Genomic DNA, 27,042 nt, shown 5'->3' on the forward strand with positions numbered 1-27,042 from the left:
TTGCCCGGAGAGGGGGCTCCTTTTGTGCAGGGGGAAAAGAGCTGTCATGTACAATAATGGAAAAATCTGGGCTCTTAGATGTGCGTGGGTATACGGAACAAAGGCAAGCAAAGCCGCCAAGGAAGCGACATCCGTAGCGTGTGTGTGAAACGCGCCCAGAAAGCTCAGTGGTGTTTGCTTCTGGACCACCCGCCGGTCAAATTCACCAGGGAAGGCACCGCCGTGGACCGGACACAGAGGAGAGACACGCGCCCGTGGCATTCAGATTCCGTCGCTGGTTTATTCTAACCATCCAAGAGCTTTTTATTTTGACAGAGCAGCAGGCACTTTACACGAAACCAACTCCAGACTGAGCCCAGCGATTCTCGACTATGTACAAAAAAAGCCCTCTTGCATAAGAAAAAAAAATTTAACCCCCCTCAGACTGATGAGGCTCTGTGTTGCTTCTGACATCACCACCCCTAACCCTCCCCTTAACACAAACATTTGTTAAATTTAAATTAAAATCTTGCACACGCACGCAAACATACACACACACCTACCGGGCCGGCACGGGAGCTGTTCTAGAGACAGCCACACTCCTGTGCGCGCGCACACACACTGACAGACATGTCCCTTTGCAGCACACGTCGGATGGCGTCTCTCTCCCCCCCTCCCCAAGCTCCTGAATTGTATAATCAGAAAACATGAACACATAAAAACCTTCCCCCACCTCTGTGGTTAAAAGGACTGCTTGCCGAGAGAGAGGAAGGAGACTTCTCTGCCCCCCCCGCCTTCTCCCCAACACGCCGAATGTCAGTAGATCGCGGTTCCCAGCACGATGGGCCAAAGTGTCGTCGTAGCCAGTTTCCTTTCTCCTGGCTGCAAAAAGAGTTCTCGGTGTGTCTCTCTCTCCGCTCAAGTGAACAGGTTTTGTATTTTTGTGGTTTGTTTTTTTTTTTAAACAGTTTTTCGTGCAGTAAGAACTCTGACTATGGATCCTAGTCCACCTACTGCTAACGCCTGGAAGGACGGAAAAAAAGAAAGAAAATCGGAGTTAGTGGCTGGGAAGCAGCACAGATAAGGACCTCTCCCACCCTGCTCAGTCGGTCCTGCCGGGCTTTGCTTTGTAGGAACGATTCAAGAGGCCCCAGCTTGATAGGTTAACCACCGCCTGCTCTTTGCGTCCTTTGCTTGCACAGGCGAACGCCATTCTGCTCCCTCCAGAGGCAGCCTCAAACCAATCCGCAGCAAGCGAGAGAAGAATGTTTAAAACAAACGCATCCCAAAAGCAATTCAGAGGACACATGTCAACCTTTGGAATTTTCCAGAGGCAGGAGAGAGCCCCGAAATTCTCCAACCGGCAGACGGCTTCCTACTAAGGTTCTACTTTGTGAACTGGATTTCCTCTAAATTCTTCTGCCAGCTTTTCCTCCCCCTCCACTTCTCAGAGATGCAAGAGGAGGTTGTGAAGCAGAGACCTACAGCCTGTTGATGGAGGTTCAATCCAGCCGCAGCTATGCAAGCTTTGGTGGGGGAGTCAAACCTATTCTAAGACTGAGGAGATGAGAGAACGGCATCTTCAAATACCTGAGAGGTAGTCCCTACAGAGGAGGGGCAGGATGCGTTCTCAATCATCCCAGAGTGCAGGATATGAAATAATGGGCTCAAGCAACAGGAAGGCTGAATATCAGGGAAAAACTTCTTAACTGTTAGAGCAGTACGACAGTGGGACCCCATGACCTCGGGAGGAGGTCAGCACTCTTTAATGTTGAAGGCATTCAAGAAGAAATTAGACAGCCATCTCTCTGATGTGCTTTGATCTGGATTCCTGTACTGAGCGGGGGGGGGGGGGGGGGCTGGACGCGATGTTCTTAGAGGCCACTTCGCTTCCCTAGCCTGATGTCTCTGAATAAGTAAACCTCCTGAAGTATTTAAAGACACTGAAGTATCTTACTATTCTTCAAATATAGTAATATGAAAGAGTCTCGGGCACCTGGTTGAGTGCCTGAATCTATATCTCACGGTGTAAAGCGACAGCTAAATGCAAATTAACCCACAACCTATATACCTGAGGATGCTGAAATTTCCAGGGCAGTATTTCAGTCCTGCCCCTGTGCCAGGAAATCAGCTCCAGAGAACACAACTTCAGTCAACCACAAATGGCTCAGAAAAGGCAAGCTAGTAGCTGCTAAAGTGTTTCTGTGACTACTACCGTCTCTGCAGCCGGCGAGCTTTTACTGCTTGCAGCGAGCGAGCAGAGCAGGGGGGCTGGATCTCCTGTTGCTTTCACTCTGAGTCACTGGGTGTGTTTGTCAGAAGTTTGGGCGTTGGTTTTTGTTTTAAAGAAAGCAAGATCAGCCGCCTCAACTCCCATCTGGGGCAGGTGCCGCTTCCTGCCCTCCGACAGACGTATTTGCGCTTGGCAGCTGCATAAAACCACAACGCATTCTCTTTCTGCTCCGGGTCCTGCCAAGGATGCCTCTAGGATCAACCGAGGGACCTCATGAAACCTTTCTTGGAAACGCCTCGTTGCTCCGAGCGCGGGAAGTTATGGGAACATGACGTGGGGCAGTTCTTTCTCTTCACCACGTAGGAAATCGGTTGTCAGATTTCACACTCCTTCCCACCCACCCCGCCAGCTCCCGTTTCCACTGGAAACAAGACGGCAAGCAGAAACGGGTTTCGTGTTGTCATGAGAACACACATCCTCAATCCATTCACTCCACGGGGGCTTCTCCATGGAAAGCTGCGTCCCCGGGAGCCATTCACAGAACAAGGGCTGGCAGCTGCTTGTATGCTGCCCTGTTATCAGGAGCCGACACTGGTTTTGTAAGCTGCGTTTTCTTCCTCCAAAACCTATGGTTTGCAGGCAATGCAGGGGCAGCGTTTCCGAACTGTGTGCAGAAGGATGTTTGCCCCGACCTTGGGTCACCCAGGTGTTCTTGGACTGCAACTCCCAGAAACCCTGGGGCCGTACAGCTGGTGGGGGGAGAGGCTTCTGGGAACCGCAGAGGCTTCTGGGAACCGCAGAGGCTTCTGGGAACCGCAGTCTAAAGACACCTGCGTTCACCAAGGTTGGGAACCACTGCTCCACACAAACATCCTTCTGCACACAGAAATGGAGCAAGAAAGGGACACCACTAAGCTGACACACTGGTTTTCTGTAAGGAAAGAGGTTGACTTGGTTTTGAAACATGCCGGCATTGAAGCCTCTCCTCTCCAGCCTCAAATGGCAGAGGACAGATGTTCTGACCGGATCCACCTGGCCTTCACCATGTCAGGCCAAGGAGCTGCAGACTGTCAATGCTAGAAATCACAGCCACTTCCCTTTCCAGGCGGAAGATAGGCCAGATAATTGGCCTCCAGGTACATTAAAGCAAGGGCGTTCGTGTGCAACAGGCGGATCGTTCGTATCGCACAACGGTATTCTACTGCTTGGCCCACCAAACCAGGGTGTAGCTACAAATCCGACGGGCTCTTTTGTAAAGTGGGACACCTCGGGCCAAAATCGAAGAGCGCTCTTGGATGCAATCTGAAGGGCTGCAGAAGATGGGCATGGAGCCTGCCGAACTGGGGACTACAAGCCAAGTCACCTACCTTTTCGTGCCACTGAAGTAGTATTGCACTGCTATTTTCCGTGGGCTTTTCAAATCCTTTATATATGTACTTCATTAACAAGTCAATACCGTTGCTGTCTAAGGAGTTCACCGCTTGCTCGATCTCACTCCCTTTGAAAGAGGTCAGGACCCTCAGCACCATTTCCTGAGCCCGCTCCTGAAGAAACGCACACAGACATCAGAATGAGGCCGCAGATAACTCTAGATTCACACGGTTTTCTTGTACAGTTTGCCTGAAGGATGGAGGAAGACTGGACTCAAAGGCACCCTGAAAAGGGGATTGGAGCGACTGCGACGTATCTACAGGTTGCATTTATAACCCACCTTCCCTCCACACACCCTTGCGATGTAGGTCACGCTGAAAGACTCCTTGACTGGAGTTTTATAGCCAAGTAGGGATCTGAGCCCAGATCTCCTAAATCTTAGGCCAGCACTCGTAGTCCCATTATAGCTAGACTAAAAGAAAATTCTCATGGCTTATTTTGACAGAAAGGGTGCCCTTGGCTGGAGACCAATTCCGGAATGAGGACAGCAGCCCTGCGTATCAAGAACCCAGGGTGCTAGAAGGTCTCACCTTGTAACTGGAGGCCTTCTAGGTCCCCATTGACAATGTCAAGACACGGATGGTGGAGGGCACCCTCTGGATTCCACTTACCTTCGCGGCTTGGTTCTTGGTATTAACCAGGGAATTCTGCAACGCGGCGTGGAATGCTCTTAGCATATCCCCTGTGCAAGACGGCGAGTCAAGGAATGAAAGCCGTGAAGCTGAGAATCACAACCCATCTCCCCGAATTGTGGTGGGATCCTTTGGTATTCGCTCTGCAGGAGCTGTACCTCCGACGGAGGGACCTTTGATTTTTGCCACTGGGAAACTGCGAAGGGGGTCCAAAGGCTTTCAGGGTCACCAGCTGTCAAGCGGCATACATCACTCCCCAACAGCCACGCCAACTGCCTCGCTCCTGCCAGCCTGGATTCCTACATCACCCCCATTACAGAAACAATCTGTTAAATCTCAGGCTGGCTAAGAAGCCAAACGGCATCCCTCACCAAGCGGCTGGAGAAAAACCTTTCAACCTGAAAGGTCTTCCAAAAATAGACGTCATCCATCACGGCACTAAATACTATTCAGTGCATTAAATTTCCAATGGTCCTGAAATTGTTCAGCGGAGGAATAGGTTAGTCCTCTTTGCTCTGCAGCCCCACCTGCAAGCTGCACAGAGCCCTCTCCTGTCAAGGTCAATTCTCTTCACACTTAACTTACAGCCATTCTTCACACTGAAGCTGACAGGAAGCCCTTCGTCACCCCGAGCAGAAGTGACAGGAGGTCTCACAGAAGAGTCCAGGTCTCAAAAGATCTCTGAACTGACTCTCTCCACATTACAACAAATCTGAGTTCACAAACCTTTTCCCTCAATGCTTTCTTGAGCCCGAAAAACCCGCAACAACCATCTTTTTCCCTCAAGCTGCTTTTCAAGAGTTGGCTTATATAATTTTTTAAGGAATCAGGCGACAGCTGCCCACATTTTACAAAACAGTTTGACTGACAATTGACAAGCAGCAGACAGCCCACACGGGCCATCTGCTAGGGCCAGATTTAGCGGCGAGTGTCCTGCATTAGCAGGAGAGGCTAGACCTGATGACCCTTTGGGTCCCCTTCCCGCTCTACATTTCTGTGATTAAATCATCACGCATATACTGTGAAGCTTCATCTAGCCAAAAACGTTTTTTTTAAAAAAAGTCACCTCCAACAGTTTGCTCCTGTCGTTTGTGGCTGCCAGGGGGTCTTGCTAAAATGAGAGCAAGATTTGCAACGGCCTTCTTAGACCCCCACCACAGATCTCCATGTGAACATCCTTCTCACCCCAGCTGAAATGGAGGAACATAGACACACACCCCCAGCTTACATGTACGGGAAGGCCTTGAATTTACAGACCAGCAAACAAACCAGATATGGCTCAGCCACGAGGGCTTTCCTTTTCTCAAGATGCTCAGAGGAATACAGAAAACTGCCATATAGTCAAAACACTGGTATCGACAGACCAGTATGATCAGTGCTGAATTAGTAGATTTCAGGCCTGTTTTCCAGGCACTACCTGAAGATGCCAGAGGATTAACGGGTATTTTGCCTATGAATTGTGGGCTACGGACCCTCTAACCAACCTGGCCTGAATCCTTTGGAAATACAGACCACGGCATAAGCAAACCAATACCTGCCCAACGACACAGGAGTTACAAGAATCAGAGGACGGTTAAGCCATCCTTCCCAGCTAATCTTATTTTTGGTTTCCAGCTACAAAGCAGATGCCATAAGAGAGCAGAAAGCAATCAGTACGGATAGTTTTGTGGGGTTCATGTTGCCTTCAAGTGGATCTGACCTCTGTTCCTTTCCTATAGTATTTCAGCTGACATAGGACTACCCCCCCTCCCCAAGTTCTCTGGCACTACTGGCAAAAGGCACCATTAAAGCTATTATTTTGGGCAAGGTAGTAACAGCCAGAATTCTGATTTGCCAGCTTGACAGACTTGAATGCAGAGCTTTTCAAAGTATCCGCTACGTAACTGAACACCTTCAGATCATGACCACTGTGTAGGTAGAGAGGCCAGGCTTGTTTAAAAACAACAACCTGTTCAACAAAGAATTCATGCAATTTACATTTGCAGATATTTCTCTTGTACCTGATGGACAGAAACTCTTGGCTACAGGAAATGGCACAATGATTCGATATATTTTTTTAAACACTATAAATGATTCAGAGAGACATCTTCAGCGGAGTAGAAGCACAGGAGAAAGGAGGGGAGGGAAAGGGCCTCCCACTTCATGAGTTGCAGAATTCAAATCGAAAGGACATAACCCAAGAAGCGTTTTTTTGTTCCAGAAGGGCTCTTAATAAAAACAGCGATCTGGGTTATGTCCCCAGGAGGCTGGCGGAGTTATTTTGAGTATCTTGACATCAGTCTGATTTCATTCGTTCGTCGCAAGCCACACTAGAAGTTGCGGAGAAAAACAGCATAAAGGCAAAACAGTACAAAGGAATAATAGTATTCTTTCTAAAGCACTAATCCTGAACGGTCTGTCACATTCGCCAACAACGGCATTTTCATTTCTAGGCAGATTCTGGAAGAAGGATGACAAAGCTTGTCTGGTTTCATTCTCTTAAGGAATGGAAGCAACCTCTCCTGCCAACACGACAGCGAACTCTGCATCTCAGATTTCCCCGCCGTGGACCGGCCGGCCGAGAAACCCCATTAACTGCATGATCTGCATACTGCAGAAAAGTCTATAACTCCCATAAAGAGCGCTGCCTGGGCCTTGGGGATGTACAACCCTTGCAGAAATCCCAAAGGCTGGGAAATTGCAGGAGAAGAGTTTTAATGGCTAAGAAGTCTCAGCTGTTTACCCAGCACTGGTAATCCTAAAGGAGGAGGAGGAGGATGCAGACAAACACCCCCCCCCCCCCAAAATTGCTACTGTATATTTTCTGGGATGTTACAAAGCAGAGTTGTTTGTAACTTTGTAATTTCAGATTCTGACACAAACACACACAACACCTCCACACCCTGGCTAAGTCAGGAACGCAGCCTCTGGGAAATGTCCTCATATCCACTAGATACAAAAAAACACACCCCAATCTGTCCTTTCTAAAAATAGAAAGGAAGCAAAATGACAGTCGGACAAGGAGACACTGTTTAAAAGATTATGAGAGCACAGAAAGAAAAGAAATAACAGGATAAGACAGAAGGGAAAAGTGCAATACCTGGGATAAACAAGATATATATTTTTTTAAAAATGCAGCTTTCAAAGCATCAAGTGCTACGAATTTAAATCAACACTAATTTTGGCTTTTCTGCCATTCAGAGCCAAGCAGCGCTTCTAGCTTGTCCCCGTTTCATAAAACACCTATGAATGAATCTACTACTGGGAAAGCCTTCAAGGCAAGGTCACCCTTTCCAAGGGTGCTCCGGCCTGCCAGAGCCCCACCGAGTCTGCTCTCTCCAACAGAGAAAGAAAAGGGAGAAGCCTTTTGGGGGGGGGGGGGTTCGTGGAGAAGCAAGCCACGTGGCCTTGAAAGTTGCCACCAGTCTTGCTTTTCTTTCTTGTACCGAATGTACATTCTGGGAAAGGCTGTCCTAGTGGCATCTGTGCTCCCATCCTACACCTATGCTTCTTTTTTTTTGGGGGGGGGGGTGTTTTCTCTCAGCCACCCCTTGGCTTCCCAGCCCCTGAGCCGTTCTTTCTGTAGCATATCCCGAAAGGGACGGGCTCCCCTTTTGTTGGTGGGGAACGGGACAGACAGAGGCCAGGCAGCCTTTGGCACCCCTGGCAAACAAAGACACACCCGGCGCTTGTCGCTTCTTTGGCTTCTGGGATCCAGCAGGACGAGTCCTTTCTTGCCAAACCCCATTCCACACATGACAGGCATGGCATGCATGCCTCACAGGCCCCACGGCACATGCTCACCGCTGCTGACACACCGCGGCCCGGCTTCGGGGAAGGGCTCACCTTGCACCACCGGGGCCATCTCCCCTGCAATGTGGCCTTGCCTTTCCAACCCTTCCCCACTGCTGCCCGTTAAGCAACACACACACACACACCCATACCCATTCAGAGAGGCGTCTCCTGGCACAGCGGGTCACCCCAAATGTTTCACAGATCCAGCCAAGAGTGACGCACGCCATCCAAACTGCTGGATTCGGCAGCCACAGATCGCCTCCTTTGCACCCTAGAAGGTGCCTCCGTTTTACGGCCCTTCCACCCCAACACACACACACACACACACCAGGTGCTGCACCAACATCCCGTAAACAAAAGATAGATGGCAGGCGGGCAAGACATCAAGGATTCAACCCTGAAAAGAGCCAGGAGGTCCATGAGTAGACGAGGCAGGGTGGGTGGGGTTCCCATTTTGTTGTAAGTCTCCCCCCCCCAAAAAAAGATGGGGAATAATTTCAAGCCAAAGCAAAAAGGGATGAAAAACCATTCCCCCCCCCCCAAAAAAAAAGGAATCATGGGAAAGGGGAAGACCACTGCTGCCCATTAAGGACAGTTGCCTGGCCCAAGATTTCAAAGAAGGAGCCTTTCCTAAATCCTAAGAACAGGTGTGTGTGGGGAGGGGTGGGGGGGTGGGAGGATGATGGCAGGCACTAGAGAAGGGAAATGAGCCAATCAGATGGACGGGCTGGGAAGAGAGGGGCTCGAAGCAAGGCCGGGGGTGGGAAGGAGTGGAATGAGACGGTTCCTCCCAAGGAAACCACCCTTGGGGAGGAGAGTCTGGGGGGTTTCCGAAGGGCCTTAAAGGCGGGGGGGTCTCCCCAGGCTTGGGGCTCCCCCCCAATTGGGCCCTACCGACATCCACCCACCCACTCGGTCCCCAAGAGTTTGGGGAGGGGTTTCGCCGACCCCTGCTTCTTCTCTCCCCCCCTTAATGAATAACAGAAGGATGATGACGAGAGAGAGCCGGCCCCCCCTTCCTTCCCCCCTCCCGGTCTCGGGGGCTCCTCCGAAAAGGATATTGCCGCAGCGCCGCCTCCACCTCCGGGCCGGGCCCTCCTCCTTCTCCTCCTCCCTCGCTCTCGGCCCCGCCGCCGGCCCCGCTCCCGGCCTCGTTCCCCGCGTCGGCCCCGTCGGGCTCCTCCACGAAGCGGTTCTCGTCGAACTGGTCGATGTCGAGGCGCCGGAAGCGCGAGGAGAGCGAGCTCCGCGCCATGGCCGCCGCCTCCGGAGCCCTCTCTCTCCCAACTGCCCGCACAGCTCACGCACCGGGCGGAAACGGAAACCCCGCCCGCCCGCCGCCTCGGCAGGCGCAGCCGGCCAATCCGCGCCGAGGGAGGGAGGGAGGAAAAGCAGGGCGGCTGAGGCCGGGAAGGGAAAGAAGGCTCCGCCCCCCCCTTCGCGGCCCTGACCACGTGACCGTCGCCTCCGATTTTCCCCCCCCCGGCTCCGCTTCGAAGGGTTTAGAGTTCGATATCGCCTCAGTTCCCGACCCTCTTCCCCCCCCGCACACAGAGACACAACTTCGCTTTTATTTATTAATATTCTTTTTCAGCTCGACGGCTTCGCCTCATAATTTGCCAATTCGCTTCCTTTTTTCGGTTTCTTCTAAAAAATAAATAAAATAAATAATAACCGCAACGGCGGGGGGTCTTCTCCTGAACCCTTCCGCGTCTCCCGGATTCCCCCTCAGGCGCGTCTCGGGTTTTCCTCCCTCCTCACGGCTCCCTCGAGAGTCCGCCCGTCTTCCTCACGTTGGCCGCCTTCCCGCGCGTTTCCCCCCCCCCCTTCCAGTTTTACCTCAGACGTTTCCCAGGTCCGCCAAATTCGCCTCAGGATCTTCCCCCTCAGGGAATCCGCATTCCCGCCGGGCGCGACCACCTCAAATCTTCGCTTTTCCTCATAACTTGGGTCCCATTGAGCTTCAAAGTACCTCAGACCGACTTTTTCCCTCCCCACTTTGACTGACTTCGAGAATTAACCTCCAAAGAGGCGCTGAAGTAGATTTTGCTCCAAAAAAGGAGCTCACCTTTCAAGGCTGTCACCATACTTTGCCTTGTTTGGCCAAAATTTAACATCCCCACTGGGGTTAATCTGCTTCACCCCATCAGTATAAACTTCTAATTTTTTAATCTTAAATATTTTTACCCCACCTTTCTCCTTTAAAAAGTTCCAAGGTGGCTTTATTTTTTTTGCCTCACAACTTTTCAGTGAGCCAATACTAAAAAAATACCCTATTTTACCTCAAATGAGCTGCCCTGGAGCCGCTTATTCTTTTTATTGCCTTTTTGTGGACAAAAGGCACAATCTTCCTCACATCCCTGTGGTGTATAAAACACCAATTATTTTAAAACTATATTTTCCTCCACTGTCAAGTCTGCCTTCCACCAATAATGGAATTCAGTTATGCTAAAAATAATAATCAATGTGCCATCAGTCGATTCTGACTTATGGCAACCCTTTTCAGGGCTGCTTATTAAAGGACTTGTTATAGTCTCTGCTATGATTTCTACAGCTTTTAGTAAGATGGCTGTTAAAAAGCTATATACCGTTCTTCTCCCCATATTAGCCTTCACCCAATAACTAAAAGCTCAATTTCTTATTAATTCACTGGCTAGCTAACAAGTCTTCAGTCTTCCTTTTGGTCCAGCATGGCGATCCCTGCAGATTCACAATTTCTCATTGGATGGCGTTCTCTTCAGCTTTCCTTTCTTCATGATGGGCACCCGTTCCTCTTTCCAAGTGATTTCAGCTCAGGGGCTCCGCTGAGCGGGGTGGCTTTATATACATCCCGTCCAGGAATCATCGGCCAGTCAGATTCACCGACTTTAGAATTTTGTCACTTCTGATACTTTTATTTTTGTTTAAAAAAAGAACCAATGGCTGATCATGGAGTGTCCCCTTACAACCAATCAAACCTTGCCAGTTGAGATTTTTTTTTTGTCCATATAAGTTAAATAAATAAATAAAATGTTCACCCACCACCACAGCATCCCCATTCAATTTTCCTGTCCATTTGATCTAAACTCACAGTTCTATAGTTGTTATCCATAGCATCAATCAGTGTGTCACCACTCCACATCGCAAATCTTGGAAAAACTGGGATCCCAACATCAGTGGGTTTTTTAAAAGAAGTAATTATTTCTGACTTCTAATTCAGATCCCGATTTTGATATCAGCTAGCAATTATGTCTCAGGGATTTTGGAAACTGAAGTGTTAAGGGGCCGTTCTCTAGTATAGCAAACACAGAGAGATCCTTACAATGACTCAGTTGTATTCCAGAATCTGACAGCAATTTTTTCAGGGTTTCAGAGACAATGTAAGATAAAGTATAAATGGAGAGGTTTATCTCTTGGATTAACTGTGCCAGTCACGCTCCTTACTTAAAACAAGATGGTCCAGCATTTATACAAGATGCCTGAATAAAAACTAATAAATCAATATACCTGCTGCCAGCAACAATTATGTCTGATATATTTTTCATTATCTTCAACTATTCACCTCCCTTAGGACTCTGAGCAGACCTAGTTTTTAAACATCCAGAGTTTCCAAAGCAAACCTTTGATCCACATCCCGGCAAAGATGCCATCAATCTTCCAAGAGACGAAAATGAAAAGACGCAACATTCACGTTGACAACGAAGCATTTTATTTTTGAATGTTTCACCTAGAGTCAGAGTCCAAGATACGACTTTATTAAAAATACAAGGTATCTGAGAAAAATCAGAACAATTATTTTAATATACAAATTGAAATACTTGTAGCGGGTTCCTGTATTTTTAATTGGGATCCTAAAAATTAAAAACAAAACCCAAGGAAAAAGAAAACTGGGGGTGGGGGGGGCTTATTTATACCAAGTTAAAACAAAGTATAAACAAGGACGATTCACTTTTCCATCTTCGCCATGTGTACTTCGATAGGTCCCACCATGTGTACCAAATACAACTTTGCTGCTGAAATTTCTTAAAACTTTAGCCAAAAAAAAAAAACACCCACACCCACCCACCCCTCTCCAAAGACCAACACCTGGATGAAATAAGGAGATCAGACTAGTTCTGATGTCTTGCTCTGTTTTATTTTATTTTATCTGAAGGGAAAGTTTAATTTCCCCCTGAAAACAAAACAAAACACAAAACCCCAAGAACTATAAAACAGCACAGTAAGTGCTTGGAGACATTTCAAAAGCACTTAAGATGATCCTGAGAAAGGAGGCGTGGGAGCAAAAAAAAAAATATGTGCGTGTGTAGAGGGGGAAGTGGAATCAGGATATGTACCACTACGGACGATGTACAACACATTTAGATAATTTAAAAATAAAAAAACCCAACAAGGCAAGAGGCAGCATTTCAGCAGCAAAGGGCTCGATAAAAAAAAGGATGTCACACAGAAACCTGGACAAGGAACCAGAGCAATGTCTCAGAGGAAATACGGCGTGGTGGTTCGTGGCGGGATCACCCGTTCAGAGTCTGGGACTGCACGGAAGAGCTTTGGTTCCCTCGTATTTACATCTTTAAAGACCATGATTGAGGCGATATTCCCGCAGCGATAGCAGTAGTTCGGAGCAGACCACACCGTTACCAGCTTCTCGTCAAACATGAATTTGTAACCCTCGTGGACCAGCTGGTGGGCTCGGCAAATGAGCTTTAAGTTGTTGATGTGAACAAACTGGTAAAAACAGACAGATGGGAAAAAAAGAAGAGGGAGAAAAACATTACAGCAAATGCTTCATCAGGCAATGCTTACTTTCCTGACAGCCCCCATGGCTACCTGCAGATGACCAATCCAAACCTCCTTCCATTCCTTAAGACGATATTCTATGAGCTACACGTTAAAACATCTCATTTTTTTGAGGACTCTCTTCTTCTTAATCCTATATTCCCACTTTTATTCTACACGCTGGCGCTTTTCTTAAAGGGAATTTCCAAAGCCCAAACATGTGAGTCAAACAGTCCAGCAACAACGGAGGCATTTTTAAAAATGCTACATTTGGGGCTGGACTGGTTCCAACACTGGAGGGAGGACGAAGGGGTCAAGAAAAGTCCCCAAAAGGGACTTTTTCCAAGCTCTTCTGACCACCTCAGCAATGTGACTTGAATGAAGCAGGCTCTAACAGTTTTGTCTTGTTTCAAGTAATCGAATTCTGTATCAGACGTCCGAGAGGAAAGCAAAACTCAAACACATTCCAAAGTCCCAAATCTTCTCCGGACAACCACATGCAGTTATTGTCCTTGCTGGGGAGCCCACGAGCAAGAGATGTACTCTTTTTTTAAGATGCTTGTTTTTACCTCGTTAGTGACTTTCGCCCCGAACAGCCAGCCGGCACCTCGGGGACTAATGGCCCAGGTGTCCACATCTTCTGGATCGGACCAGACAAGGTCACAAAAAGCTCCTTTGTGCGGAATCTCTTGGTTGCGCTCAATGGTTCGGATCTGATCCAGGGTTTTGATGTCCGGAGAGAGGCCGCCGTGCACGCAGAGGATCTGCTCGTCAATTAGCTGAAGGGGAGGGGGCGGGAAGGACAGGATTGGATTAACACCCTGAATTCCAAATACAGAAGATGTTTGGGGAAACATACGGTTTGAGGAACAGAAACCAAAAGGGTAGGATCAAATCCCAGACGGAGAAGATGTCAATGAAACAAGAGGTGGAGGTGAATCTTTTCTCCCCAGACCTGGACAAAAGAGGGGTCTTGGAGCTCATTTTTTGGGTGCCACCGTAGGCTGCCACATTTGTGAGGGGAGAAGGTGGCACCAAACATTCTGCCAGTGGCTCTGTGCCATCGATTTTACACTTTCAAGATACGTTGTTTAAAAAAAAAAAAATTAAAAGTCCTTACCGCTGCTACTGTGAGCATGTCAAAGACTTTGGTACAGTATCTCCAGGCATTAGCATTACCGTATTTGGTTTGGCATTCATCTGTTGCAGAGAAAAGGAAGAGAGTAAAGGAAACCAGGTTTCTTTTGTCACAATTGCTCATCTCAACAAAACCAGTAACAAAAGAAGCCTTCCCCCCCCCACGGCCCAGATTCTGGTAGACTGCAAATCCCGTAATTCCTCACTAATAGAAGTTGCCATCCAGTATCAGCAGAAACATTTGTTCCTCATCTCTGAGGCAGCATCAAACGACAGGATTTCTTTCCATGTGAAAAGCTTTTCCTATTCCTACTTGTTATTTTGTAGCTAAACATTTAATTTAGCTCAGGTACCTGCACAAATCACTCTCTAGCTGGAATTCTCTTTGTCTTTCTATAATGCAAAGTTATGTCTTGTTGCACCCAGGCAACGAGAATTGGCCAGTCTGATTGTGCAATCCATCGCACAGCTTCCGTAGTGACCAACTGCACAATGCACCTGCAGGAGTGCTTTGTGAACCGCACTTCCACCTTGGCACAATTCAAGCGGTCACTTGTGTAACATCGAGTTATGCAGGCATAGCTACTCAATAGGATTTCAGCCACTAATCTGGGTATTCCCTGTGGCATCTCAAGAGCAAAAAACTTTCAAAACAGATCTAGCTGTTTTACAAGACTGATTTTCAAGATCCCTCATATAAGTGGAAAAACAAGTAATCCTTTTAATATGTGCACCAACGGAGAAAGAAAACTTACAAAGACACATCTCATGCAAAACAAATGTTCAATATTATCACAAATGGTTCAAGATGAGACTTCTGATAAACTGACGTATTATTTAAAAATTATGGCAACCACACAAACTCTATAGGTTCCTATAAAGGCGAATTGCATTTCAATTCTAACTGACAATTGTTGAAAACCTACCATAAAATCCGTACACTTGGGTTATCTGCCTGCTTTCATGATTTCCACGCAAAAGTGTGATACGATCAGGCCATTTTGCTTTTAGGGCCAGAAGATAAGTAAATGTCTCAAGACTGTAGTAGCCTCGGTCTACAAAATCACCCTGAAAGTTAAAAAAGCCACAATATTTATATATTAAAAAGCATGACATATTCAGGCTCCAATATTATAGAGACTTTTTCGTAGTAAGTAGGATTCAGGTTATCGTGGCTTTATCATTTCACTGGCTCCCCATTGCTCCCCATGTCTGTTCGACCCTCAACCGCAGTCGTTACCACAATAGCCAAAACTAACTACCAAAACTGAAATGCTAACAAAAGATTTGGTCCTTCCTAAGACTTACTTCAGCATAAACATGCACAGAACATATTACATGGGCAGGACTTTATGCTCAATAGATGTTCAACAATATCCTGGCCAAAGGTCCAATAAATCCTCTTTCTCCCTACACTCATAAAAAAAAATTGACCCATTTTTTAATCTTTCCCTGTATAGGGTTGAGTACATTTCAGATTTCCAGGCATGCAGGCAACCAGGTACGAAGAATTTTTCCAAGTACTTCTGATAAGGCATCCCATTCAATTTCTTTTCTGACAAGCCACTATGAGCTCAATCACTATTTCTTGGATTATGCTAAAAAAGCAGAGAGGCAGGACATAGCAAGCAAAAGAAAATTAAAGCAAACAGCTACTCTGCTTCACCATGTCACAAAATTAACGGTACATTTCAAAACCCACTTGCTATGCACTTCTAATATTTTTCTAGGAGGCGCAATAAGGAATTGAACTCCCAACTTCTGGCTCCACTGCCAGATATTTAAATCACCAAGCAATCCAGTCAGTTGTTTCATTTGTACATACCATAAATATGTAGTTTGTGTCAGGAACCTGGCCTCCGGTTCTGAATAATTCACATAGATCGTAAAACTGAAAGGAAAAAGGAACAAAAAGAGAAAAAACAAGAAGAAAAACATTAACAAGGCCAAGTGTTAATTATCAACAAAGTGCATGAATTCTGGAGTACTCCGAATCTACATCTTTTTACGACGGCGATCGTTTTGCTAACCGGAACAATTATTTCAAAAGGAAGCTGGTGGCTATCGTGGGCTGTACAGAGCCCAGTGGATGAAGGGAATGAATGCTCAAATATAAAAATCTCATATATGGCTTTAAAACAACCCCTATCTGCCTGATCATCCAGTTTCATGCAGATTTGTCAAAGAAATTAAAACCTGTTTGGCATGTGAACCTCAGACACGGGGGAAAAAAAACTCATAAAATAGCCATATGGTATGAATATGGTCTGTGATCACAGCAAGAACTGCCTCCTGTTCTTGTGTTGGAGGCAACACGGTCGAAAGCCCAGCCCACATGAAATTTCACCTGTCCATGTATGTCGCCACAGACTGTGACTGGCGTAGAAACCGGCTGCACGTTGGATTCTTCCAGAAGCAGGTCACAGACGTAGTCACACAAGCGCTAGAAAACAGGGAAAATCACTTCCAGTAAGTTCAAGACTTCTAGCAAACTCGCAAGATTTCTGCACGAAGGCTTTCGGGACAAGGACCGGCAACCACAAGTACATTGGTCAGCTATTTGCAATCTGGAGCGGCTGCCAGTTTCTCTGCATGTCCAGTGAAAGGTGCTACAGTCTTTAAAGCTCTAAAATGTCTGATGTGAAAATCCTTCCCACCCCCCACCCCCATATATACCTACCTGGACTATAAGACAAGCATCAGCATTTCAGAGGCCCTTGCATTACATTAAAAGAAGCAGCCATCCGAAAGAGACTTTTAAATGGCAGTACCCAGAATATATTTCAAAGAAAGGCATGGCTGGCACCAAACCTATGACCTTGTTAGCCCCAAGGGGTCTTCCTGGCAATGAATCTAATTATCTTCTGTACTATTAATTAGCTAAAACTTGTGCTCTCTACATGAATGATCAGAGACTTTGTCTATCCATACTATTCTCTGAGAACTCTCCAGTTTTGAGTGGCAGGGATCTGGACTGTGTTTTACAATCAACGTGTTTAATTTAAGTCTCATCCTTCTGCCAAAAATAAAAAAATTAAATTAAAAAGATAACAGGGCAGACCGGGCAGATGTTTAAACCAATGCACAGGGTCACAAAACAGAAATAGTGTTATTATGATGGACCAAAGGAAAGGCACAACTAATATGTACTCTTCTGCCTCCATGTAGTGCTCCTACAGGGCATGCATCAGTCAGACACAAATCTGTCCACCTAGAAAAGATAGTAATGCCAGGCAAAGTAGAAGGTAGTAGGAAAAGGGAAAGAATTGAAGTACTAAAGGAATCCACTGATTTAAATCTGGAAGATCTAAGGAGGGCCTGTTAACAGTCGATCCTTTTCGAGGCTATTAATTCATGGGATCACCATAAGGCAGAAGCAACTGGACAGCAAAGAAGGAGGAGAATCATCTTAGAACGAGCATATAAAAAGCACAAAGAGATCATGGAGAAAAAGAGAGTGTTGCTAAGCTGCAAAGAGTTATGGGTGAATACACAATACATCAAGCTGCAAATCCATTTCCTGGAGGCCATCTCCAAGCAACGGGCCAAACAAACACCCACTCCCAGGGAAAGGAACCCATCCATCCAAAGGCGTCATGCCCTTGAAATGCTGGCATGCAAAGCAAATCCCTTTGTAGGCTGTCAGCAAGAAGGGTGCTGGATTAGCACTGGGAAGACTGGGGTTCCAATTTCCGCTTAGACATGAAGTTCCTTCAGAGAGCTTGGGTCTGCCTACAGGGCTGTTGTGAAGGTTTTCAGAAGGGGAGGGTCGTGAATGTCACCTTGTGATCCGTAGAAGAGAGGCTGGATAAGAGTGGTCTTAACCGACCAGATAGGCGGGATATAAATAAAATAAATAAAATAAAATAAAAACATGAATCCACTGGATTCATCAGGACTGGGGAGACTCGGGTTTCATCTCCATCTCCGACACACAGCTCATACACTCTACTGCAGTGGTGTCGAACTGTGGCCCTCCAGATGTTCTTGGCCTTCAACTCCCAGAAATCCTGGCCAGCAGAGGTGGTGGTGAAGGCTTCTGGGAGTTGAAGTCCAAGAACATCTGGAGGGCCACAGTTCGACACCACTGCTTCTACTGCATTCACACTCTCCTTCTCTCTTTCAGCCTAAAACACCTCACAGGGCTGTTTGGAGGATAAGATAGTTGGGGGAAAGCACATATAATCTCTTGAGGTCCTTGGGGAAAAGAGCATAGTATAAATGTAGCGCAGAAACTGATCTTCATTTCCCCATAACACAAATTAAACTGATGTGGGTAGCTCAAAAATATAAAAAACATTCAATTTCCATGCGCAATTTCCATCTGGCAAAAAGCAAACCATCCATCAAACAAAAACAAACAACAGTTCAAAGCCCTGCGATTATCATAGGAAACACTTCTACTACAACTCCATTAATCGACTCATAACTGTTAGAGCAGTACAACAATGGAACCAAGGGCTCTGTCCTCCATCATCCCCGAGTGCAGGACACAGAATCATGGGCTCAATCTACAGGAAGCCAGATTTCGGCTGAAGGTCAGGAAAAACTCTTCTTAACTGTTAGAGCAGTACGACAACAGAAACCATGACCTCAGGAGGTGGTGAGTGCCCCAACACTGGAGGTCTTTAAGAGAAAAGTGGATAGTCCTCTGTCAGATCTGCTTTGATTTGGATTCCTTCCTTGAGCAGGGGGTTGGACTGGATGACCTTCGAGGCCCCCCTTCCAACTCCACGATCCCTCTTCTTCCCATATCAAGCCCCAAAAGCCTGACAATCGAATGACACAACTCATCCCAAAGCAGACTCCGATATTCACTTTTCCTTTAAGGCTACCACATGACACAGACTTCTGAGTGAGCCACCCCCCCCCGCGAGACTTACTCTGGAGTAAAGCGCTGGCACAATATTGACAGATATTGTACTTTATTGCCCCTATGGGGCAAGTGGTGGGTCACTCTTTTGTTCGGGACCCGGGGCTCTGCAGAGCCCAGCTGGGCCAGGAGACGTCCTGAGGACCTCAGGCCGGCCACAGACTTCTCCCTCCCTCCCTGGCCGACCTCGCAGGGCTGTGGTGTGGGTGGGGGCCGAGCTTAGAGGAGGGCCCTGGGCCAGAATGAGCCTCTCTCACAAAACAGACCTGGGAGGGAGGGAGGGAGGGAAGGGGGGGTCCTCATCCTTGACCCCCCCCCCTCAAAAGGAGGAGGCTGGGCCAGCCGCTCGCCTTCAAGCCCACCCACAGCTTCTTCCTCCTCCCTCGGGCCTCACCTTGAGGTCGTTCTCGGGCAGGTACTTGCAGAGCCGCGCGATCTCCACGTACTTGTCCAAGTCCAGGGGCGCCATTTTGGGAAGTCGGCCCAGAGTTGGGGGGGAAGGAGGGGGAGAGATTAAAAAGAGAGAGAAAGAGAGAGAGAGAAAAGGGGAGATGGAAGGAAAGGCAGGCGAGGGAGGGGGGGAAGGGAGACCGCGAAGGACCGGAAGCGAGGCCTGCGACTTCCGGGTTAGGCCTCGGCAGGGGGAGCAGAAGCCTCCGCCGGAAGTCCCCGCCGAAGCGAAGAAAAAAAGAAACCACGGGGAGGTTCGGCCCCCCCCCGGGCGGGTCGTCGCTCTTTTCCGGTCCCTTCGCGCTCCTTGTCGGAACAGGAAGGCGAGCCAGACCGGAAATGAAACCGGGAACTTCCGGTGTGTGTGGGGCACTTCCGGTGAGTGTGTGAGGGGGAGGTGGCTTGAAATCCCCACTGAGGGCTTTCTTTCCGGCCCTCAGGAAGGTCACTTCCGGTCCCGCCTCCCTGTTCTGGACTCCTGTGTGACGTCAAAGGATCGCGCGGGGGACGGGGAGGGGGGAAGAGCGCAAAGCCTCCTGGGAGATGTTGTTTCTTGTTCTGTCAGAGCGAAGCAATGAAGAAAAAGGTTAAGAGCCAGTGTGTGTGTGGGGGAAAAAAACACGCATTAAAACTATTAAATGAAGGTTCGTTTTAGTCTATACACCGTTTGTTTTTTAGGTTGTGAGCCGCCTTGGTCCGTCTTGAGAAAGGCGAAGTAGAGATATTTTAAAGATATATATATATAATACTGTAATATATATTAATACAGTATGTTTTACAGCGAGAGACTCCCATGTCTTCCTCTTCTACATATTGCATATATTATACATATGGGTGGGTGGGTGTATAAAATACATATTTTTTATTTAATTTAAAAGATTTTTTACCTCAGCTTTCTCCTTGAAAAGGACCCCAAAGGTGCCTTACGACATTAAAAGACAAAAGTTGGAAACAATGAGCGTTAAACAGCGGTTAACATCATTACAACACAATGTTTAAAACGATGGAACAATGAATAAGGAGTCAGCTTAAAAACATTAACGGATAATATTAAGGCAAAGCTCAATAAGTATACAAACACGCACATACAGACACATAAGTACGTACATACAATATTAATATAATATATTAATATTATAGAGTGGTCAATATGAACAGATAGGCGGGGTATAAATGGGATAAATATAAAATAAAATAAATATGTGTAATATGTAGAAGAGGGGCCGTGTGAGTCTGAGCAAGCATTTCAGGCAAAAACAAAATCTGAAACAGACAAAAATGTTGTGGCACCTTAAAGACTTAACTGTCACATTTTTGTGTATTTTAATGAAATATATATTTAATGAAATATATTTTCGTGGAACTTCACCCACTTCTTCCTTTGTAGTTGGCTCTATAAGGTGATATTGATATCCGTGAAAAAAAGGCTACCTTGCTTGAACTGTTTGTTGCAGTTTTTGTTACTGGGAGCTAAAAAAACAGAGCCAGGCTTATCAAACTGTTTTCATGATTCTTGGATGGAGACATGGAAGTTTTTGGCCTAATTAATATGGTACCATAGATGGTTGAGAATATTACTAAAACTTCTTGTGGCTTCTCATCATAAAATCTGTTTGCCCTTAAGGTGCGGGAGGACTGCTCGCTTCATTTCAACAGACTGACGGAAATAGCTGCTCTGGAAATTTCTGTTTGACTAATTAATATTGCCGCACTGGTGTACTGTGAAAAACAGCCTAGGTAAGAAACAGCCTAACCATTCAAATGATGCCGTGATGATCTAAATGTCCTTTTCTGACCAATTATTGTTAAGTACAAAGCCTTGGTATTATGTATTTCATTACTAGAGGCAATATATAGCTTAGTTATGAAAATGAGACGGACGTGGGTGGCGCTGTGGGTTAAACCGCAGAAGCCTCTGAGCTGCAAGGTCGGAAGACCAGCCGTCATAAGATCGAATCCGTGTAACGGAATGAGCTCCCGTCGCTTGTTCCAGCTCCTGACAGCCTAGCAGTTCGAAAGCATGTAAAAATGTGAGTAGATAAATAGGGACCACCCCGGTGGGAAGGTCACGGTGTTCCCTGTCTAGTCACACCGGCCACGTGACCACGGAAACTGTCTACGGACAAACGCTGGCTCTACGGATTGGAGACGGGGATGAGCACCGCACCCTAGAGTCAGACACGACTGGACTAAATGTCAAGGGGAACCTTTATCTATGAAAATGAGAGTTATAGTACACGGTGGGCTGATTTATTAAAGTTATTCGTTACTTCATCCAGAATCCTAATAATGCCTGTGGACATTGATTTGCATAAACGTTGAAGATAAATTGATGGTAATTTATGACTTGCAGTCCCTGTTCTCTGTTACATGCTAGCCGCATTACAAAGTTCCAGTTCACCGTCAGAGGTTTAAACAGGAATAATGGCTCTTAGGTCTCACAAAGTGTTTATCAGCTTTCCTAGAGTCCGTCTGTCTAGCATTCACTATAATCCATGTTTTTCAATATCCATCCGGGGGGGGACGGGCTTTGAACCAATCTCCTGCGGATATGTATTTCAAGGTGGGATCCCTGTGATCTATTAAAAAGGTGAGCCGCCCTTCCTGGGGCTTCATCTCATCAAACAGAACGGCTGGACTGGTCAGGGGTTTAAGTCTCCGGCTGCAGAGCCAGAGGTTCAGAGTTCGATTCCCCGATAAGGCCTTCTGTACAGGGGCTGGATTCGAAGATCTATAGGGCCCCTTCCAACTCTCCTGTTGTAAGATCATTATTAACTGCGGGATATCTCCGGGGTTCAGATCTCTGGCTACAGAGCTGGAGGTTGGGAGTTCGAATCCCCCGCTGGGCCTCCCGGACAGGGGGGATGGACTCGACGACCCTTCCAGCTCCACACTTCTAAAATATGATTTGTCTGCCGACCGACGGGCACTGGGGTCCAGAGAGGTCCTCCGACCCAGCCTCTCAGTCCCACACGATGGCTAGGATGGAAGAGAAATCTGCCCATGCTCAGAGGCACCGCTAGCAATATATACCCAACCTGTTAAAAATTAAAATGAACATTTTGGGGGGCTGTCAAGAGAGTGAAGGAAGGGAAACACCCCGATGGAAAGCTGGCTGCTGTCAGAAAGTAAAAGAAACCTCGCAGGCAGCGTGGGAGAAAGGGGCTCCCTGCGGTTGGACGCGCCTGGGGGCGGGGCCTCAGGTCTCCTAGCGACGGGCCCGGGAGGGGCGGGGCGCTGGTTTCAAGCTCCGCCCCCCTCGGGGCTCTCTCCTCCTCCTCCTCCTCCTCCTCCTCGCTCGGCTTCCATGGGGTCGGAGCCGGGATCGCGGGCGCCGCTGCGGGAGCTGAAGCCCGGAGACAGCCCGGAGGGAGGCAGCTGGTGCGTTTGCACGTGTGAATGCAGGGCGGGGAAGGGGTCAGGTCGCGGGGAGGAGGGGCGGGAGCGGGTTTGCCAGGCGTTGGAAGCGAGTGGGGCGGACACGGATGTTTTGCAGCGTTCCCCTCCCCCCCCCCCAAAAATCTCCGCATCAAAGATGGAAGCGGCTTCGTGGCACGTGTGAATGCAACTGGGGACCGGAGCTTGCGAGGAGGAGCGTCACGTGGGGAAGGTGGGGAGGCCCTTGGGGAGGGACACGTGGCCCGCAGCCCGCTCTTGCAGGCAACCCACCCCATGGGTTTCTGTGCTTCCTCTCTTTTGCTCCCTTCTCCTTCCCCTGCTTGGATCGATTGCAACCTCCCCGGGGCAGAGACCGGTCCTGATTCCTTCAGGCAGTTAAAGCAACGGCAGCTTCTGGTCCTCCCCAGATGTTCTTGGACTGCAATTCCCAGAAGCCTCCAACCACCCTCTGGGCTGGCCAGGATTTCTGGGCGTTGCCATCGAAGAACATCTGGAGGGGACCCCCAGCGGAGCTCCCAGAAGCCTCCAGCACAGTATATAGGATTCTGGAAGCGGTGGTCAGAACAGTAAATGGGGTGCCCCCAATAGTCCTGCTTAGCAATAACAACTCTTGTGGGGCTGAGGTCTTATCGTAATGCAGAGGCAGGGGCCTCTCCCTGGATCAAATCGTGAGATCATGGCAGACTTTCTGGTCTGTAACTTTGCCCCTGAGCCGCACAGAAGGGCAGTCGTTCACGGATGCCCCCCCCCAATCCCCCTGTGTTTCAGGTACTCTTTGGTTCCATCCGGGGAGGGTCCCAGCGCCCGTGTGGGCCAAGATGCTCTCTATTTGCCTCTGGAATCGGGAAGCGCGAAGGGAAAAGTCGCCATCGTTGCCGGCGCGAACCCGGACGGCAGCTTCTCTGATTCGTACTTTCTTGATCTTGGTAAGAGATGAGGATGTGCTGAAGTGCATAGTTCATACTGAGATGATCACATTGTGTAAGAAACTCTGCTTCCGTTTTTTTTTTTTTTTTTTTAAATAATCAAGTTCCTAGTCCACATGGCTTGAATTAACTAGGCTGCTTCTAGGAAAGTTACTACCACTCTATTCTGCTTTGGTCAGATATTTCCTTGAACACTGTGTCCAGTATGGCCAGTAAACTGGGCACCCCAGTTTAAGGAGGATACGGACAAGCTGGAACATGTCCAGAGCTGCACCACCAGGAGGGTCAAAGGGCTCTGTGGGGAACAATGGAGGGAGCTTAGTACAGTCCTTCTGTATTATAAGAGAGGACATGATGCCTAAAGATTAGGAAGTACGTCTTGAAATTGCAACCAGTTTGACAAGTGGAACCAGGCCTGTGATGGACTCACCTCCACTGGAGTTTTTTAAATCCGGGGGGGGGGCATCACTGGTCCAAATGCTTTAGCTCTAAATGTGCTGCTTCAGGAAGAAATTGGTCTGGACGACCCACGAGGCCCCTTGCGGCTCTCCAGATCTCTGATTCCGTGTGTTGCAAATAGCTCAGTACTCTGCCCTCTGGTAGCAAAAGACCGAAGGCTTCAGTCCGTCCCCTTTTTAATCCCCGACAGAGTCACACCGCTGGATTCCAACGGGATGGGCCGGCCTCCTGCCCCGATACGAACACGCGGCCTTCGTTCCCGCGAGCCAGCCCACAAGCCTCTGGGTGTATGGAGGGGCCAGCGAAGACGGGAACAGGAATTGTCTGCAGGTTGTGGAACTCTGTAAGCATTTGCGTGCATTACCGTTCTCTTGCTCATCAAATAGTGGCACATTATATAGGGTTGCGGGGGGGGGGATGCGGAGATGCTCAAGAAGTAGTTTACCATGGCCACCCCCTCTAGTGAGCTTCCATAGCTAAGCAGGGATTCAAACCCAGATCTCCAGAGTCTGCGTCGGACACTCCCTAGTTATCCTCATGGCGACATTCAGACGTCACACATATAAATTCGTCATGGAGATATACTGGGAACAAATGTTAAGCAATCAACAAAATATACACAGGCCCCATTTTTCTAGTCTTCCTGGTTGCGAATATTCATTTATCATTGTCCTTTCTTCTTAGCAACTGGGGCTTGGAAGACGCCGAAAGTGACCGGGACGCCCCCCTCCCCTCGGACGTATCATACCTCTACGGCCGCCATCGGGGACCGCTTGTATGTGTTTGGCGGGGGCGAGAAAGGAGTGGACCCTGTCCAGGATCAGCAACTGCATATCTTTGATTCCGGTAAATGATGCGGCGTTTTGTTTGGGTGTTCCTGAAAGGTGAACGCTTCATCTGCCCGGATCCAAAAATGGGGCAGGGAAGAACAGGTGATTTACTTCCTTGTTGCTGTCATTCTTTGAGGGGTCGTTGTGTGAATCCACATTTACGTGGGTTTCTGCGCATCTGTGAAACGTTGCTGGTTGACGTTTTGCGTATGTGTGTGTGATCCACAGGTAGATCACAATGAAGAAGAACTGGTGACTTCTCTCTAACTGTGGTTCTTTTGAGTGGTCTTCTGTGAATTCGCTCACGGGTTTCCCTGCATGTGTGAACATCACTGATGTTTCGTGTATGCACAGAAATCTGTGTGTGAATACATAGAAACCATGATCAAGAAATATACGGTCATCCAGAGGTGTTAGGCTGTAGCTCCTATCAGTGCTACTCAACATACCGCTATTAATGTCAAGATTATATAGGCGGAAGCCTTAGCAGTTAAAGTTTAGCTATCTGCTACAACTGTATACTATAGAAATACTCTTGGGTCAAAGCTAAATCAATGACTGTGTCCCATTTTGAATAACGTGCACAGTCTGGGTCAATTCTTCTATTTTAAGATTAGAAGTGATAGAGCTGGAGGAGGTGAAGGCTAGGGCAGCCGGAGAGATTAGTAAGGGGTGGGGTGGAGGACTGGAATTTCATCCCCACATGATGGCCACATTCATAGAAGGGGAAGGGGCTTGTAAAGCCATTGAGCTCAATTGTTTTTGGGTTGTGGGTGGAAAGGAAACAATATAACAGAGACTGATAGAATTTTACACGGTGCAGAAAGCATAGTCTCTCATCTTAAACAGAGCCCAGTTTGCCAATTAATGTTTATTTTGAGTAACAGTGGATCCCCTCTCCTGCATTTCAAGTGGAGAGGTCTTTCCCACCATTGTCTAAACTTTTCACTGGAAATCCCAAGGAATTTAATGGATTTATTCTCTCCCCTCCTAGTTACCCGGACGTGGCTTCAGCCAGAGGTGGACGGCCAGCCTCCTGCTCCTCGCCACGGCCACATCACGGTGGCCGTGGGCAACAGAATCTTCATTCACGGGGGCTTGGCTGGCGACACGTTTTACGACGATCTGTTTTCCATCGATATAAGTAAGTACGGCTGCTTGCTCGCTGTGCTCACTGCTAGGGCACTCCCACCCGTCCTTTTCCAACCCTCGGCTCAAGAATATATATATTTGGTGTTTTGTGTGTGTGTGTAAATCAAATTCCTAGTCCATATTTGAAGCCATCAGACTTGCTCCACACAAGGATGAGACAAACGGTGGATTTGTCTTCTTGCAGATGAAATGAAATGGGAGGTGCTCTCGGCCACCGGATCTGTCCCGGGAGGGCGGGCTGCCCATTCCGCCGCCGCTTTCCGAGACCATTTATATATTTTCGGCGGGATGGATCCAACCGGAGCGTTAGACACCATGTACAAATACCACATCGGTGAGTTGTCCTAAGCCTAACCAGAACAGGAGGTGTGTTTTGAGACTACAACTCACCAAATTCCTTTTCGGCTAGGCTGCCTCGGGGATTCTGGGAGTCGTAGTCCAGAACTGCTAGGGTTCTGACACTTTTTTGGCTCTGTGCGAAAGGTGAGAAAAATATTGAGGAACTTGTTGTCCTTATGGCCTAATTGACGAGTTCCTTCTCCTTGTTCTGTAAGTCGTCTTAAAAGGATTTTTGTCTGAATGCTGCAGAAAAAAGGGAATGGATGAAGCTAGAGTTTAAAACTCTCTTACCCGCTGGCCGTCTGGATCATTCCATGTGCATTTTTCCATGGGAGATACCTTCCGGCGGTGAAGCCACTGCCCAAGGTGACCCGGGGACGAAGGAAGCCTCCGGCCACCGTCGCCAAGGAGAGGGAGCCTCCCCGAGAGCCCGCGTGGTCCACTTATGTTTCATCTTTGGCGGGTTGAATATGAAAGGGGAGATTTACCAGGACAGTGCTGTAACTCTTCTGAAGTAAATAAAAGGAGTCTAAAGAAGGCACAATCTGCTGAGAAGCTGAAATCTGCTGCAGAATTCCAGTTGCTTTCTTTTGGTTTTTATGAAACGGCACTTCTAAAAAAGCCTAGGCCGTGGGCGTTGGGCAAGGTCTGCTGGCTCTTGGCTAGAGCAACC

General features: G+C 47.9%; 3 protein-coding genes across 3 annotated transcripts; 1 reads left to right on the forward strand and 2 right to left on the reverse strand.

The window, feature by feature from the left end:
• Positions 1–255: 255 nt before the first annotated feature.
• Positions 256–9,376, reverse strand: ARPC5L (actin related protein 2/3 complex subunit 5 like). The gene is made up of 4 exons (XM_072984614.2): positions 9,110–9,376; positions 4,255–4,326; positions 3,580–3,756; positions 256–1,002 (listed from the first exon to the last, which is right to left on the reverse strand). Exons 1-4 carry the CDS (start codon positions 9,302–9,304, stop codon positions 940–942), a joined length of 507 nt encoding a protein of 168 aa, XP_072840715.1. The 5' UTR covers positions 9,305–9,376; the 3' UTR covers positions 256–939.
• A 2,338-nt stretch (positions 9,377–11,714) lies between these two features.
• PPP6C (protein phosphatase 6 catalytic subunit) lies at positions 11,715–19,569 on the reverse strand. Its single transcript, XM_020800971.3, has 7 exons — positions 19,209–19,569; positions 16,289–16,384; positions 15,767–15,832; positions 14,868–15,009; positions 13,925–14,004; positions 13,374–13,583; positions 11,715–12,753 (listed from the first exon to the last, which is right to left on the reverse strand). Exons 1-7 carry the CDS (start codon positions 19,281–19,283, stop codon positions 12,505–12,507), a joined length of 918 nt encoding a protein of 305 aa, XP_020656630.1. The 5' UTR covers positions 19,284–19,569; the 3' UTR covers positions 11,715–12,504.
• A 2,949-nt stretch (positions 19,570–22,518) lies between these two features.
• Positions 22,519–26,931, forward strand: RABEPK (Rab9 effector protein with kelch motifs). The gene is made up of 7 exons (XM_020800951.3): positions 22,519–22,645; positions 23,432–23,589; positions 24,239–24,391; positions 24,733–24,894; positions 25,873–26,022; positions 26,215–26,364; positions 26,619–26,931. Exons 1-7 carry the CDS (start codon positions 22,572–22,574, stop codon positions 26,885–26,887), a joined length of 1,116 nt encoding a protein of 371 aa, XP_020656610.3. The 5' UTR covers positions 22,519–22,571; the 3' UTR covers positions 26,888–26,931.
• The last annotated feature ends 111 nt before the right edge of the window (positions 26,932–27,042 follow it).

Source organism: Pogona vitticeps, chromosome ZW-PAR (assembly GCF_051106095.1).
Source record: "Pogona vitticeps strain Pit_001003342236 chromosome ZW-PAR, PviZW2.1, whole genome shotgun sequence".
NCBI classification, from domain to species: Eukaryota; Metazoa; Chordata; class Lepidosauria; order Squamata; family Agamidae; genus Pogona; species Pogona vitticeps.

What these genes read in the sequence shown, in the direction of transcription:
- PPP6C (XM_020800971.3), bottom strand. Translation starts at nt 19,283, where the DNA reads ATGGCGCCCCTGGACTTGGACAAGTACGTGGAGATCGCGCGGCTCTGC. An exon ending in TGCCCGAGAACGACCTCAAG is followed by an intron (nt 16,385 to 19,208) that starts GTGAGGCCCGAG and finishes CCTGTTTTCTAG; the next exon opens with CGCTTGTGTGACTACGTCTG. An exon ending in GTGGCGACATACATGGACAG is followed by an intron (nt 15,833 to 16,288) that starts GTGAAATTTCAT and finishes TTTTCCTTTCAG; the next exon opens with TTTTACGATCTATGTGAATT.
- ARPC5L (XM_072984614.2), bottom strand. Translation starts at nt 9,304, where the DNA reads ATGGCGCGGAGCTCGCTCTCCTCGCGCTTCCGGCGCCTCGACATCGAC. An exon ending in TGGAGGCGGCGCTGCGGCAA is followed by an intron (nt 4,327 to 9,109) that starts TATCCTTTTCGG and finishes CCGTCTTGCACA; the next exon opens with GGGGATATGCTAAGAGCATT. An exon ending in TACTTCAGTGGCACGAAAAG is followed by an intron (nt 1,003 to 3,579) that starts GTAGGTGACTTG and finishes CCGTCCTTCCAG; the next exon opens with GCGTTAGCAGTAGGTGGACT.
- RABEPK (XM_020800951.3), top strand. Translation starts at nt 22,572, where the DNA reads ATGGGGTCGGAGCCGGGATCGCGGGCGCCGCTGCGGGAGCTGAAGCCC. An exon ending in AGCCCGGAGGGAGGCAGCTG is followed by an intron (nt 22,646 to 23,431) that starts GTGCGTTTGCAC and finishes CCTGTGTTTCAG; the next exon opens with GTACTCTTTGGTTCCATCCG. An exon ending in TTCGTACTTTCTTGATCTTG is followed by an intron (nt 23,590 to 24,238) that starts GTAAGAGATGAG and finishes AATCCCCGACAG; the next exon opens with AGTCACACCGCTGGATTCCA.